General features: G+C 39.8%; 1 protein-coding gene across 12 annotated transcripts in view; it reads left to right on the top strand.

The window, feature by feature from the left end:
* Positions 1 to 17505, top strand: part of Rhogef3 (Rho guanine nucleotide exchange factor 3) — a 144141-nt gene that overhangs the window by 111499 nt on the left and 15137 nt on the right. For 10 of the 12 annotated variants that reach the window (XM_077411433.1, XM_077411431.1, XM_077411430.1 and 7 more), the window contains 2 exons: positions 10550 to 10661; positions 14306 to 14433. In XM_077411433.1, the coding sequence (XP_077267559.1) occupies positions 10550 to 10661; positions 14306 to 14433 (240 nt within the window). The remainder of the gene's footprint in view (positions 1 to 10549; positions 10662 to 14305; positions 14434 to 17505) is intronic. The other 2 variants (XM_077411434.1, XM_077411438.1) reach the window with 1 other exon arrangement.

Raw genomic sequence — 17505 nt, 5'->3', positions numbered from 1 at the left:
GCAGGATGCATTCGGAATTGACAAGAGATAAGCCGGGTCAGAACTCATTGACGTCGCGACAGGTTTCCGGCGGTGTGGCGCGTGCCACCACTGGCTACGTACTTGTTTGTATTCAGCGAAAAGTGCCGTGTCGTTCTGATAAATTGTAGACGAGCTCACGTCTCTCGTATTTAAACCGGCGTTTCATGTTTCCTTCCGTCAGGACGGCTTGCTAATAAGAATTCCTTTGTCATGCATTCGCCATTATTCCATTCATGAGTTGCCCATTGTATAGCGTTTATATTATTCTTCCATTGAAATTTCGCTTTTCGTTACTTACCGCATGAGTTTCCAAAAGGGGAAAGGAACATAATAATAAACTATAATTTTTAAAAATTTGCCTATAGGAAGAAAATGATTTTACTCATTTTTACAAATATATTGCAGAAATTTCAGGTATTATTCGTATCTCGATTTTCATCAATATCAATATCTTTGATGAAGATCGGCGAAATATTCAATTGCAAACAAATTTCCAATGATTTGTGTCACATAGTCCCAGGTACCAAGCACGTCAATTGACGTCAAAATGACGAGTGCTTGCTACCTGGGGTGCTAATAATCGGTCCTCCATATACTGGGTTTTTTGGAATTCGGGATCAATCCAGATCAATTATAGCCGATCGGGTCGAATTGAGCAAGAGACGTTGTGCCCGAGAAAGACTGTAAATACCGGAAGATCGGGGCAACTCTTGAAACTGTTTGTATTCTCCGGAAAGATGTCATTTCGTGTGAACGCAACCTTAGACGAAACGGTTTGCTTTATACGCGCCATTCCTAGCGGTGACACTGGAATTTGCTCGGTCATTCACTTCTCTTCTTCCCCTTTCCGACTTTTTATTATTCGTTTGGTCTCGCATTTCCACCTTCTTTCTGTTGTCTTCACTTCTCATTCTTATGACAATGAACTCACTCAAGAAACAGCGCGGCAGCGCGTCACTACCCCATCTGCAGCCATCCATAAAGCGTTAGCTTCCGCCGGAATTGGAATTTCTTGTTTGACGTTGAGATCTTGAGTTAAAAGGCATTCTTACGTAATAACATCGGACAATACTGGAACGTAGTATGCGAAGATCTTGCAACAAGAATCGCGAAGAAGTGCCTCTAAATGCAATATACCGCCGGCCGCCACGGTGGAGTTAGGAAGGTTTATTACCTCAGATATTCATGAAATATAAAATATGAAAAATACGATGCGCGGTTTTACGGACACGGCGCGATAGAACGTCTTCCGATATTCAGGTGGGAATAAGTCAAAAATATTTTCTGAGAGAATTTTGAAAAAGGCAAATATCCAAGATAATATCCAAGCAAAACTGAAATTTAACGCTTCTATCTTTCCCGCAACGGTAAATGCGTCGTGCTCGCATAATTACGATAGCACACGTGTTACGGTGCGCGTTCTCTTTGTCACAAACAGAGTATCACGGTGACATGTCGCTTTTATGCAGATCCAGTTTCGCCGAGCTTAAGACCAATGTATTTCGCGAGACGCGCGCATATGACCCGAATACCACCCTGCAATTCCGCAACTCTTTGTGAGAACGACCCGTTATCGATTTCACGAAAATATATATGAACAATAAAAGGTTGACCCCCTGATTTGTTTGAGGGCCGTGCGCGGATCACGTTATGGAAACGAGCCGTGTTCTTTACACACAGCGCTTATTTCCTCGATATATATCTTTCCGATATACAGCTTAGGCCGGGAACGTGCGTACAGTGGGGTGAGATTCAATTTAAAATATTCGCCAAAGTGTTCGTTATCGTGTATTAAAATTTATACAAAAGAAAAGGATCAATTTTGGCCGCCCCAAAAAATCCGATCCTAATACTTATGTCGGCATTTCTGGAATACAATTTTCTTCTTAAAAACATACATCTTCTTACACATACTTTACGGGAGTAACATTCCTCCGCCCCTTCCACTAGAGGATAACCAACTCCCGGTGAGCATGATCTGGTCCACGGATCCGTGCTATTAATCCGCTTAGCGCGGAGATTTCATTCGGTAAAACCATTACAAAGTTTGAGGAAACCGCGAAAGTTAGTTCCTGGGAAGCTGGACACATGAGATACAGCAGACTCGACGGATGTATCTCTGCAGTTCGCGAAGCCTCTCTGATCAGTGAACCTGGCTTAACTGTATAAGCTCGCTCTGTTCTAACATAAGAATTAACTTGGGATTTGCCGTGCGTAAGTCATCTCTCGCGAATCATTCGACAATTTTCGTCGAAGCACGTAATAACGATGAGAAGGCAGAAGATTAACTCTTAATATTAAGATTCCTAATATAATCTTTCCACGAGTACTTGAAACTATAAGTAATGATTTCTGAAACTTGATTTTCTCCTTGGGCAACTATAGCGCGTAAAAAATGCGCTATCATTTTAAAGTTCTTTTCCTCTGTTAGATTATGCCTGGAATAAAATTTAAAAAATTTTAATAAGATGGCATTAATTATTATAAAGATGGTAAGAAAAATTATAGAAACCGGTAATACAAATCCAATTAAAATAAACCAAGATCATGAAATCTCCCAAAATTCGTACAGAGACTAATCTTAAATTTGCTTTATCTATACCTTTCTATTACGATTAGACATGGAGAAGTTACAAATTACAATATATGCATCTCAGATTTGATGCCGATTGGTGCAGGAAGCATTAAACGGCGACATCGGTTCCGTATGGGGAAGAGCTTAATAATAGATTTGACGCGATTCGGCTCGAATAAATGAAAACCGGCTTATACTATATATGTATATATGTGTATGCGTATTTGGGAGAGGTTCGTATTAATTAGACAGCAATATCACAAATTGAAATTCAATAGCCGTATAGTGAGTAGGGTCACGCATCGCGTGGAGCCATATCGGCTTTCGCGCGAGACACGCATTCACGGGACGTGCATCCTATTCACAGCCAGAGAATACTGAAAACTCACCGTCGACAAGAATTCTACATCCATGATCCGTGTAATTCTCGATTTACGCGGTCGATACTTTCTCCGTTAGCGCAAATCAAAACTCTGCGTTAAATTCACGAGAAAATCGCACGCGTGTCCCAGAGGACATATTAAGAGATAGTTCTCGAGTCCAAAGACTCGAACAGCTAACTCGTTAATTTTACCTTGATTTTTTCTGCATTAAATCGCAAATAGAGCTTTTGTTAAATTAAATCTACTTTATTCTACGAGAGAAATAAAAGTGTAAAACCCTTTATTGCTCGACCGATGCAGCTTAACGCGAAAGTCTTATGTAAATTACTTCGAATTATTATTTCATTTTTTATCATAAACAACAAAGGTACGAATCTCCAAATGTGATTTTCTTCGCATGCACGTAATCGCGTTATTGTGCATTCCTGTGAGATTTCAAATCTCACAATCAGCGCGTCACTTTAAAGTTATATGATTTATCTCAGCGGCCGACGACGCGGACGTTGAGAAAACGGCGGATGAGACAAAAGAGCATAAGACGAGAAAGCGAAGAAGATAAAGAAGAGTCCGTCGACAAAAGGCGGAATCGTATATCAATAGATACATATATATACAAAGTCGTCGCGAATGCACCGCGGATGCAAGGTGGGCTTTATATTCCGCCGACCACCACCAACGTCGTTTCGTCCCTTCGGGCGGTCCCTTCGTCTCGTAGGTGATTCTCGGGACGAGATATTTTACGGCGGGCACATCGACTGCGGTTATACAAATCAGCCCCACGATTTTCAGAAAAATCCGAAAGCCGCGGAAACGTCGAGGAATCGTAAAAAAAAAAAATAAACTGATGTATACATACGTATATAAAGAGATATTGGTGAGATTATTTGTGTTGATAAGAATATCAACAGACAATTTAAGTTCTCGTCAAATGAAATTTACGTTACTTTATATTTCGAGCTATTAAAATTTTAATCTGGTACGTCGTGTTGTCTTACGTGAAAAACGCGCTATTCAAAAATAGTAATAACGTGAGAAAATAGCAGAATTCAGTGAGCAATTATTAGTTGCTACAAAATATTTGCTTCAATTCGCGACTAAACAGCGACGTTTATGTCGCGCGTTTGTTTTATGTCGAATAAATGCGTATAACAAAGATTGCCGCGTTGTTGGGGATATTTTTCCTTAAGCTTGATGAGCACTGAGCACGGGGATGGAAACTGAAAATCTTTTCCGGACCGACCAGTCGCGCAGCAGCACGCGAATCCACGTTTAACGCACATACAACAAGCCGCGGGGGCTGCAGAATCGATTTTTTATGGTCCACAAAACCTATACTACGCATGCGTTCGTCGGGGCAAAATCGAAAAAACGCCGCTCCTGATTTACGAGCGTCGCGACCAAGCTTGTATAAAGGATTTATGGTATAAATAAAAAAAAAGTCGTTTAGATACACAAATGTGTTACTCGCGATACTATATCTATACTATATCGTGATATTATACGGGATTCCACCGCTGTTTTTTCTCTCTCTCTCTCTCTCTCTCTCTCTCTCTCTTTCCCTTTATACCTTTATAACATTATATAAATATAAATATGTATATAGTAACCATTTATTGCAGTTTATACACGATATTATTCATAATATAGCATTATAAATAATGCGTAACATTGTAAATGAGCAATGTAACACAGTCATATAATTTTATAAAATTTTATGTACATCGCGTGAATTTTTATTTCTTGATTTGTGTGTCTCTCGTTTTATAGGGAACATTGTTTATCGACTAAAGTTTAGATTACATTGTTGGAACGATATTTTATCAGATACAATTATCTCTATCGTGTATTTTACGTTTAATTGACGTCACAGAGTCCACCTACATTCCTATTAAGAAGATAAATCTCGTTATTTGAATAATGTGTCTTTAAGAGACTATATATTTGTTATTTATGTAATCATCTCCATTATTGCTATTTTTTAGCACGTATGTAAATAAAATTAATATAATTATATTGATGCTTCACTATATTTTAACTTTACTAAGCTTGTCGAAAATGATGATGGAATGTGTATACCGTGCAAGGGATAATTCGCATTTTGCAAATTCCACGCGATTTCGCTGATTATGCACAATTAGTCGATGAGATGACGCGACACGCGAACGTGAAACTCACAAATGCGATGGAAAAAGGAGCCGCCAGCTTCCTCCGGGCCCGGGCCCTTGCTTCGTGCGCTAAATGTACATTGCAAAACCGTAATGGCTTGAAAGAGATCCGTCAGCACAGATCGGCCGCGGAAATGTGCTATTAACAACGAATCGATAAATGCCGCAATCCCGTTTTAACGCTCGCGTGAGCTGCGAAAGTTCTGAATCCTTGAAAATGCGAGAAAAAAAAGAAGTCGGCGTTCCGAATGGTCTGGCGATTCGGTAATCTACCTTGTAATATTATAACCAGTTTTTACCGCGCATGCGACGGCTACATATTCGTCCGGCGAATAACGCAAATCCATTAAGCAATCTCTCAAATAAAGATAGGAGTGAGAAGTTGCTAATATAATAAATCATACCTATCTTGTGTGGACTTGTACCTGTTGAATTCGAAATCGTGTTAATTGATTCGTAGCATATGTAATTCCATGCTATATGACTCTGCCATATAATTGTGTCTTTAAATGTTTTAAGTGGACAAATTTTATTCTAAAATTTACACTTACATTTACCTGATTAAATTTTGCTTTTAATATAATTATTTTCTGCTTTATATAAACGACGCAATCTAAATGAACTACATTACAAAGAAATAAAACATGTTAAACCTTTCGATTTGTATATAATTATTTGATTACATACAATTTTGGATACAGTAACGGTACAAAAATAATAATAGTAACTACATTTCTTATAAGTTAGTAGTTAACGAGAATTAGAAGTATGTAAAAGAGCAATAAGAAGATATATTGCGCAAAAGCAAAGTAATACAATAATGTTATAATGAGCGCGATCACGGTTACAATCGTTATCAGTTGTCACGCAATAAAATGATTACCAAAAAGAAATCAAATTCAAATCTCTTGAATTATTATTCAATTGCATCATGCGATGTTGATATCGAGCGGCAATTTCACGGAAACATCTCGCATAAAGCAAAAGCGATACGTTATACGCGAATTATATTATGGACGTCATGAGCGTTATCATTCATCGCACGATAGAACGATCACACGTAGGATGCGCACGAACCCTCAGTTCAATGTAACCGTTGAAAGAGAAAAATCGTGCGTACTTATATCCGTGAATCTACATGCCGCAGGGCGCGGAATAGCGGCAGCGCATCGCGCGCGCGCGCCTCAAAAGATTCACAGGTATATTCATAAGACGCGACCGGGGACCCGAGGGGAGGCTGCGTTGTGAAACCGGTAAGATTTTACGACCGGTTATTACCCACCAGCGAGCAACACCCACGCGCAACGGCCCGGTAGAGATATTTCGGCGCCCCGGGCAAAACAGCGGAGTCTGCGCCTCCATATTAAGCATGTGATAGAAACACAGGTTGAGAGAGTTGTCTATCCTTTTTCCATAAGAGGTAACAATGTAACGTATAGAAAATGATGATCAGAAAACATGGGGAAAAAGGAATTTCAGGAAATATATATTTCAGGAAACTTTTGTGCCGTTTTAGATAAGTAAACACGTCAAGTGGTCAAGCTTCGATTAGAAGAACCATTTTTGGAATATTTTATGTATCTTGTACTTATATTTAGAGAGAAAATTTTATTTTATCTTTAATATTTCCTAGTAATACACACTGAATTTACATGTACATATATAGACAAAAAATAGACTTTACAATTTATAATAGGTAAATATGTCATATAATTTATGTTTCAACAGTTTATTGGTCTGAAATGCGGCTTTGCGCAACACGTACGAGGCAACGCGAGTTTTAGACATAAAATTCTTTAACCTTGGCCATATCGCTGGCGCCGTTGGCGCTTTTCACGTCGAAAAAGCATGCGTTTCCGCGCCCACGGAAAGGATCCGGCGCACCTGGTCGCGAGCACGTATCGCAGGTATCCGCTTATGTATACCGAGCACGACGTGTCCAATATCCTTCGATCGTGCCACGCAGCCGGTGACGTAGTTTTCACGTACCAGACGGTAAATATTAGATCCCGTGCCGTCGTTCGCGTTTTTGTAATCATCCATCAACTTTTAACATACCGCGTATTTCATAACGGTACAACCGTGCCGTGCACTTACCTACGTCGAAGCTTCTATAGATATGGATATCTTACAAAATATCTGTCTCGACACGAGAGCTTGAAAAATTTCATGAGAGAAAAAAATATGTAGTCTGTATATTATTATAATCAATTAGAATTTGCAAATAAAAAGAGTTTTCAGATATTAAATAATGATAATAACAACTTAAGTTAGTGCAAAAACTTATAAGAGCGCAGATAGAGATGTATAATTAATCAAATACTTTTAGGAAAATTAATCTGAAATCATCCATTTATCAAATCTGATTTTATTAATCTATCAAATTAATTTTGAGTCAATTTTTCAATTGAACGTGGCAATTTCTAATTTAAGAAAACGTTACAATTTCAGATTAGATTTCAAAAGACTGTCTCTTTTGATTGTATAGAATACAAGTGCACCCAAAGTTTGATAAATTAATAATTTCAGATGGATTTCTGAAAAACTATTTAATTAATTTCGCAACTCTATCTTAAGTTCTTGTTAACCCATTATTATTACCATTTTAATTAAAATAAACATATATTCGTAAAATTTTATTTATACACGTTATTTGAGAACAAATCTATTAATATTTATGGAACAAGAATAAGTTGAACGACCTTTACATTCTAGTAATGTAAGCCATTTATAGCTGATCTTCGAGACCGATTTGACGTTGGTCTTACATTATGATCGTACAGCTAATTATAAGCAAAGGTTAAAGGAGCCTCTTCGCAGACGCCTCCCTGCTTCGCCTTTCTGCCGGCAGTCGGGAATAGAGAAGGTTAACATGACAGCGAACAGGAACAGAGTCAACATATCGAGAAGCGCGATCTCTCGCAAAAGGACGAGAGCCGCACGTCGCTCATCCTCGATGGGGTTAAGTAAATCTCGTCCGTTCCGCGGACGCTCTCATCGCGCGCGCAAGGAAAGATGATGCCGCGCTGCAATGGTTTCGATCGGTATACCGCGCGTATATTATAGAAAGTGGAATAAATCGATGAACTCTCAGGTGCATGGCATAAGAGCGCCGTGACCTGCCTTCAATCGGCGCAGTCGGCTCGCGGCCGACTATGTCAGCTATTCGCGGCCTCGTCATCGGGGATACTTTCTTTTTATCTCATCGGGCTTTTCTTTTCTTCTCTCCTCTCCTTTCTTCCCTGTGCGCACGACGACGTGAGTGCACTCGTTCGCTCGCGCCTCGCCGCGCCGCGCCGCGCCGCGCCGCGACCGCCGCGGCGTTTATTATCGCCTTTCACCGTTTGACGATCGGTACCTGCCGTTGCGAGTTTCTAGCACGACAATATTGCGAGGTATATTATTTGCTCATGCACGAATATAATGAAGCGCTGCCGTGAGAATGTGGGACCAAGCGATTTCGAATTCCGCTTATTCTTTCTTCCTCCTTCTTCCATACGCGCGCACGTCTTCGACCTTCGAGATTATTGCGATCGGCTGATATTCTTGCGGATACGGACCGACTTCGTCATTTCTTCGATCTATGGTGAAAATCGAAGAAACGCCTCGCTCATTAAATTACAAAAACCTATAAAGCGTAATACTTTGGCTCCTACATTGAGCCGGAAATCCATTGGGGTCAAAAGAAGAAGAAAAATTGCAGAAGTCTTCGCAGTTTGTTTGTGAGAAGCACGGAGCTCGATATCTGCGGTGCGAATAACTGTCGAGAAGATTAGAAATTGCGTTCTTCGTTGCTCCAGCACGCACTTTGCTCTACGCACGCATTGCCGGATTCGAGTAGAAAGTCGGACCCACGTCACACCGCGCGCGCTACGTGTGTGATACGTAACCCGAGATTATTGTCTCGTGGCACGACAATCGGGACGATTAATCGCCGTCTTTGTGAGAGGGGGTTATCGACGAAACGGACGTTGGTACAAATCGTACCTGGCAACCCTTGACCCCATAACTTACAACATCGCACCCATTATCGCGTCAGGACGATAAGCCGTGGGCTCCACGTACCGTAATTTATTACGAAAATGTTTTCCTCGTTCGATCGCGAGTGCCCGCAAACAAACGCCGACCGAATCGTATAGAATCCATTGACGGAGAAAACCGCAGTTTTTATTAATATTGCAACACTTCCGTTTCATTCTCGTTCATAATACATGCTCTTCAAATTGCGATATGTCTAAGAGTTTGCGGCACGGTTTGACATACGCGTAAAAAAGTCACGGTGCGGTCTCGCTTATAGCGCGAGACACCAACGTGTCTCTTGATAACGCCCGGCATGAAGTAAATTACCAAAATTTACAATTTTATAAAATAACGATGTTTATATTGAAATTGTTTCTTTAAAATATATATATATATAATAGCACAGAAAATTTAATATAATAATAATTTATTTTTGACAAAAATATATTTAATCGTTTCCTACATATATATCTTAGAGTTATCATAAAACCGTTGGACATTCTTATTTTTCCTTAGACGATTTTGGAACAGATTCTATCTCAACGAAAACAGTGTCGCAGCCGTTATAATTTTTATACAATATTATGAATAAAAGGAATAGTGAAAAAAATCAACGGTTCTCTCTCCATGGCACACGATTTACGTATTAAACCGTACCTTTGAAACTAGCATTTGAAACCGTACATTTGCTACTAGCACACGCGATTGCGAGGCGCGAAACCGTTTTTCCGCGTTATTGAGCTGAGCGCGCAAATTATTTTAGCGCAATTTTATTACACGAAACCTGTATATCCCCCGGGCTTGTATAAATACATATATACCGCACTTAAGCGCGCGACCTACTAAGATAACGAGATGCAACTCCGAGACGTGTGCGTTACGTCTGCTCGGTTCTGCCCTGCTCCTCCAAAGCCATTAATTAAGATTCAAGCGACGTACGTACCGCGCCGTGTTTATTGATTAATCATCGGAGTGGCGCATCGCGCTTATCAGAAACACTGCAATCCGATATCGATAACACACGATAAGCCTGTGTATATGAATTAATTGAGATAACGTTACTCACGTGTACATACATGCACATACGATACTCCTGCGAACGTAAGCGGTTCGCGAGCGAATGAATAAGTCTTTGAATCACTCAAGTATATCAAATAACGACGTCTTAATTATGTCAGCGACGATAAAGAAGAGAGAGATCCGCGATACGCGTGATTGCGAGTCCGAAGGACTTCGATAATTACAAAAAGAGATAAGAATTTCTCAAGTTACATATCAAGTGCTAGTTTCGGCCGCCTGCGGTTTTCAATGAACTTTTATTTCTTTTTCATGAACCATCGTAGTTACAGTGGAGATAATTGAGTTCCCTTGTTCGTCTGTTGCAGCAGGTCGACATCCTGGCAGCGGGGACAGGATTCCCAGCGATCCAGCCCTAGTCCCAGCAGGCTCCGCCGTCGCGCGCAGGAAGCGGCAGCATCTCACACAGCCCCCGTTTCGGTAAGTTAAAAGAATATAATAAACGAATTATAGTAATTATGTAATCAGGAATTATACACACAATTATGTAATTATTATTATAGCGTTCTTAAGTAATTTTACTATTAAAAGAATAATTAGAGTAATATGTAATGTGAAAGATAAAAGTGATTATACTCAAAAGGATAATGAGTAATCAAATTATGGTGGAGCGGGAGGTCACTTTGATACCCCGAGATCAATATCTTCGGGAGAGAAGAAGAGCTGGCGACCCGTTGGAATATTTCCGAATATTTCTGCTGAAGTTAATTATCGGGGTGATGATGATCTAAAGGAAAAGAGAGCAGCATCGCGTCTCCTCGTTGATGTTCGAGAAATCGATTTATGTGTCGTATTCATGTTCGAAACGATCTGTTACTTCGGTAAAGAATATGCCGCAACGTCTGTCTCTCTCTCTCTCGGGGTTGCTATATTTCTATATACTTGGCGCACGACGTAAGACCCGCGTCTCCTGACCCACCCCTCCCGGAAGAGTGATATTCTTTTTCTTCGCCGAATAACAATGGTTTCGCGTCATCTATATGTCGGATCGGACACAATGTTGCTGGTGAACGCAGCGATAAATAACTGGTATTGTTTGATAAATTAACTCACCTGCCGAGAGTGTATTATTCTCTTCGCGTACTTATTTCTCAGGCATGGACGAAAGTTTCGAACGCTATATTTAAGCGCACGTAGGAAAAACACATCTCAAATTGCAAAGAGTTTCGGCGCGATGGTAACGTACCTTTTTTTTCTTAAGAATTCAAGAAAATAAATCTATCATTTTAACATTCTCTCAATTTCGATATTAATTTTTTTAATTTTTTAAAAATAACTTTTGAAATAACTCAGTAAACACAGAATATAATTGCTACATAATACAGGATTAACACGTAATATAACGGATGTTGTACTTAATTAATGTCGAGGATATATGTACAATCCTCTTTTATTAATGCATGATATAATGCATGTTGTATTAAATTTCTGTCACATAGTTGCATTTTCGCGAGTGAGAAATTAAAACTAACATTTACATTGCATGCAATTTACGCATTATATTAACTACGCAACTGTTATATCGCTCGTTGGGTTGCTTGAACTTTTTTGAAAATAATTCAGCAATAGGTAACAAAAAAAGGACTTTCGTATTCCTTACACTACGGAAGGATTAGTAGCGTTATACAACGATACGGTAAAATCAAGTGACGCAAGATGGCTTTATTTACCGGCGCAAAACCGCAAACTTGTTACTATGACCCTTGCATTCCTTGGTCAATGAGACATTTTAGGGCTTAATTAAGCAGACCTCAAGCCCCGCCACTAATTTTCCGGTCTGCATGCGCAACATACGTGTAGGCCGACGCAGCGCGCGGTTATCGATTTAATTTCGTTTATTTTCATTCACGTGCGCACACATGAGGACCGGCAGAACGTCATTCTTCAAAAGTAAATAGAGAAATTTTGTCGATATCAGCCTCAGTTGACCGTCTATTAATTTCAAACTTGGGGCATATATACCCTGCAACATACATCTTCGTTTTCTCGCCAGCTCGATTTGTAATTTCTCCCTCGCAATGTATTCCTGATGAGGACTGCTCTTGAACGGTAAGAGTTTGATATCCTCCGAGACTCGATCATGGGGGAGGTTTGTGACTGCTAAGGACATATTGTACGTTACTCGCGATTCATTCATCACTGCCGACTATTTCTCCGTAGGAGCCGGCGTATTTCCGTCGCTGCTTTAGGAAGCGGTTCAGCCGCGATATTTCATCTGGTAAACCGATCTAAATATTCGCGGCACGCGAATCCCGCTCACAGGCTCCCGATCCGAGTAATTATTATAGCTATATACGCGGAAGCGATCATCGATCGGCGACGCGTGAGCAATGGCCCCGATGCCGGTGACGTCTCGGCGGTAGCTGCACGTATATAGGGATGCACGCGACTGTGCGGTATACCGCGGCCGGCTGGTGACGATCTCTATACATGCATCACCCGCAGCGACGACAGTGTGCTCGCGTTAACGTCCGACGTATCGTGTCGAACTGACGCTATCCGCTGCACATTTATATATAACCGGAAGCGGACGTCTCGGGGGCGAGAAATCCCACGTTGTGCGCGTCGCACACTCGTAGCAGGTGTAAGCTGGTAATTTATGCTCCTAACAATGATGAAATCGAGCGACTATCTGGATTCTACTTCGCGAACGCGAACGCTATATTATTTGATCCGCGGAGGCTGAACGGAATGACAAATTCAAAACGACGGAATCTTTTAACAGAATGAATAATCGACGAGGCGGATTATTTGACAAAAATCACAGGTCGAGATTATAATTTGACAGATATTCAAATTTCTTGAAGCGTGAAAGCGCTCCGTTATATAAACGAAATTTCCATCGAGATAAAGGCCAAGTGGCACGAGTCAAATTTGCATAATTTTCCGTTTGAATCGAGTACGATTATAGCGAGATGAATTCAAGGGCTGTCGGCGATTGAAGTTTGAGCTAGCCGGATTTATCCTATATATATGTATATATGTATATAGCAGGATATATATATATATATATATATATATATATATATCCTGCTATATATCGCGCGTGCATAGATTTCTCGTCGCACGGGAATCTTAATTAGTAGAACGTCGCGCGCGGTGTCGAGACAGCTACTGCAAAGATATAATCAACCTTTGTGGCTCGACACCGTTTGCACCTCTTTCCTCTCCCGCCCAACGCGGAGGCATGCGTGAAAGGATGGGCAGAAACCGCGAAATCCACGCTTTCGTCGATTACCATGGCACGGATATAAGGTGCAGTGATACGCGCTTGGGGTTGCGGTCGATGACGCGCGAGTAGATCGATAATTTATAGCCGAGCACTGTTGTGAAAGCGATGATTGGCGGTTATCATCCGTATTACGCGTTTTAACATGTGAATAATGAAGAGATTATTTTGGCTCTCGACAAAAAATACCATTTAATCTATCGGACGAATTTATTATCGTTATGCTTCGTGTATATGTGATTTATTATCGCTCGTATCTCCACGAGTAATTACTCTTCATAATCTCTGTATAATATAGCGAAGAGCTGTAAATAAAATCCGATTCAATTGCAATTTGCAGTTTATCAACCACGGCAAAAAAGAACGATGAGGGCAAGACGATACGACGAACCCGGCCAATTTTAAATAAAACCGGTTGCCTGGTAACCCACTTGTATAGCGAAGCTTATAGTAACATAATATTAGACCCGGTAACCCGGCCAAAGTATACTCGATACTGGTACAAAGATACGAATGATCAAGCGCATTCGTGCGTGCACAGTCGAATCGTGGGAAAGATATACATACGCGTAACGCAACTTTCTCGCGGGGGTTATCAATTGTCATCAATAATATTATGCGCTAAGTATGCCCGCGCACTGAAAATAAACGTGACCCTTTCCGATATGTATTAAGGGATATGAGATACGAGGAATTATTTATTGAGGAGCAATATTATTCTGAGATTATCTCAGAATTTTTACAGAACGGTTACTCAATATTTCACTACTCCGGTCCGGTTGACATTTATATCTTCAGTTGTATCTTATTCGACTTTTAACATTTTATATTTCAGCCTTTACATGACTACAGAACAAGTGGCCACGCCGGAAGGGAGAGACGACGGATTCCTGGTCTCAGCAAAGCTCAACGGCGGATCAAGGCGTCCAGCACCCCGGCGCTTTTGGATAGAAACCACGACAGGTATGTGTATATATTTAAATAGCGTATTAATGGATAGATAGGTAATCCATTCACACGCCTTTGAAAAGGAATTACAACTTATATATATACATAATCATGGAAATGTATAAACTCTGAAAAACCGAACCCCCACAACCAAAACTACAAAGGCAAAGTAACGCGACAATGGAATTAAATTATTCAATATTCTATATATCCTTTTTTTTATGACATTTAATTATTTTCTTCTACAGTCCATTTTCTCTCTCTGATTACATTTTTCATCCAAGCTACGTTTCCCTCTGTGTCGGATCTAACTGACTTTACGTCAGTATCGAGATATTCACATATCAATCATCTGGATATTCTAAAATTTTATATATAGATTTATATGCATTTGTTTGCTAATAAATGACGTTCAAAATAAAATAATGCGCAATTTCTTTAGTGAAAATACAACCATCAACTCGATTTTAAATATTACATTTTTTTCTTATTTTTATCTTGTCTTTATTCTATAATTTTGAACATATTCTTTTCTATCCCTTTTTTTATACCTTTAATATATATCAATCCCACACACACGATACATTTTTTGTGGAAAAAAAGAATAGCGGAGACCTAAAGCACAGATAAAAAAAATAATATCTCACGTCAAAATTCTTCTTCTCCGAAAACCTAAAAAATGAGCGCGAGTATCTTCTCGTTTTGCGGGTGGTATTCTCTCGTCTTGCGGGTGGTATCTTCCTCTCTAGAGACCACAGGTATCCTCGAAAAGGCGACGTGAAGGGTGGTCGGTCGCGATGAGAGTGGCAAGTGTAAAGATTTTCACTCCGAAATCATCCTCAACTTTATTGTGACCGTCCCGCCGATACACATCTCCGTTTACTTCTGTTCGTAAACACTCTGTTGCTGTTCGTAAAAGCTTATGAAATTTTCCGTTTACCCTTCACGCTCGTTCCATGATTTCGCTAAAATTGTGGCCACAGGTAACACTGTGCGAAAAAAAGAAACAGCGCTTTAAGCACGGAGACTGCCTCTACACGATTGATTAAATTAAGCTACGAATTTATTCACGTAAAAACTTCAATAAAAAAATCAGATATGCGAATAGAATCGAACAAAAATTGAAAAGATTCACGAAAAGGACAAAATAACCGGGAAATTACATGCTTGGAACATCGAGGAAGTTCTTGAAGATATTTCATGGCTATTGGATTGACATATCATACAAATACGTTAAAATCTTTACGACTGATATTCGCTTGATATATCTCTAGAAACTAAATATTTGATGTTATATTATGTAATGGAATAGTAATTCTACTTCTTCTTTTTTGCTTCTCATATTATGTACTATGATTTATTTCGTCTGGATATCATTATGCAAAACACACATATATATACACAAAGAGAGAGAATGTGTGTTATTATTTTGTTTGTAATATGAGCCTATTTTACTGTAGTTAATAATAGATAATTTAATTCAGATTTAAGTATACTTTGAGCGTTTTATATACTTGGGAATATTAATTTTGATCGTCGAGATTTTTAAATATAATCTCTAAACGTTTATGTGATATCATCAAAGATCTAGGTACTTCTATTTCTTACGACGCTCATTTACATAAAGTGTCGTACGAACGAAAAGTCTGTCCTCGCCAAATATTTGACGACAGGAAGCGGTGAAATTCTATTAAAGATCGTACATGCGGCAAAAAATCGATGACACCGTGCTATTCGGTTGTCGATAAAATAGCACGTTCCAAAATCGTTTATTGAACGTCAGCTTCATCTATGACGCGGTAACGTCGAAGCTGCAATGGCGAACCATGTACGAGATTGAAAAAAAAAAAGAAGTAAAAAACTAAAAAATTCAAGAACATGTCGACACAAAGTTAGAAACGTTGCACGCGACTAGCATCGATATGATCCCAGAGGGAGACAATTAGGATAAGATGCACCCTGAAACGTCGTTTCTTCGGAATAAATTGAGGAACCTATAGGACAAATCTTGTTCAATTTCATCGCGCCGATTGTTCGCTCGTGATGATTGCATTCCTCGCTGCCGCAATGGCGAGACCTCCCGCAAAAGACATCGCTAGAAGGGAACTCCCTCGTAACGAAAAATGTCCCGCTGATACAGGGGACAAAGGCGAGCCGCGTCAAAGGTCGCTGGTGATCCCACAGAGTGCCGCGCTTTTCGAGCCTCTCTTTCGCAATCCGCCGATCTCCGCGTCGCGCGTGCGTGTGTGTGTGTGTCACTGAAAAAGGGACGTTTATCGAGGCGCGAGTAAAAACGTTATTTCGGATGACCTACCTGGGGTGCATTGACGTTGTGTGCCCAGGCTCACGTACACACAGGACACACATGCCGTGATCAACGGATGTTCTAATTACCGGGTACAGAAAACGCCCTACCACAGCTTTTTATCTCGTCTGCAACCTCCCCCTCTTGACGAAGAGCTCCGTGCAGGTTCTACTTTCGCCGCTAAGAAGGGCTATCCGCTTTGATAAGGCGAACAGAGCTAAAAGATACTTCCTCGCCCTGGCCCTTCGTAATCTTTCGCATTCGTGCGCCAAACGTTAATTAACCCCGTGTTACTCCCGATGGCGTAGCATTACTTAACGTTAACGTACTATATATACTCGGGGCAAATAGAGCTATTCTAGTTTATTTTAGCGTTTAAATATTAATCGTGTCGTTTAATATTAAAATGCTCACAGGGAAAAATAAATTTGTACGGTGTGAGAAACTAAAGTCTTTCTAAGCTAATTTTGTAATAAATCTTACAAAATACGGGACATTGATCGAGTTCGAAAGGTTCAAACAATTATTTAGAAATATATTATTTTAGTAAAGAGAAATATGTACTATTATTTATAATTTATTATTTCTCTCTCTCTCTCTCTCCTCTCCCCCCTCCCTACCCTTTCTTTCTAAAAAGTTGCTGAAAAAGTTACAAAAGATTTATAGAATATATATATTAATCAATTTTGTGACATAACTAACTCGTTTATCTTCTTTATTTCTAAAAATTGATTTTTCCCCTGAACAACGATAATATCAGAAGTAAAATAAAACGTCAAAAT

This window comes from Temnothorax americanus, unplaced genomic scaffold, assembly GCF_048541705.1.
Source record: "Temnothorax americanus isolate GAGA-0224 unplaced genomic scaffold, ASM4854170v1 Scaffold3, whole genome shotgun sequence".
NCBI classification, from domain to species: Eukaryota; Metazoa; Arthropoda; class Insecta; order Hymenoptera; family Formicidae; genus Temnothorax; species Temnothorax americanus.
This window is presented reverse-complemented; position numbering and strand designations above follow the sequence as displayed.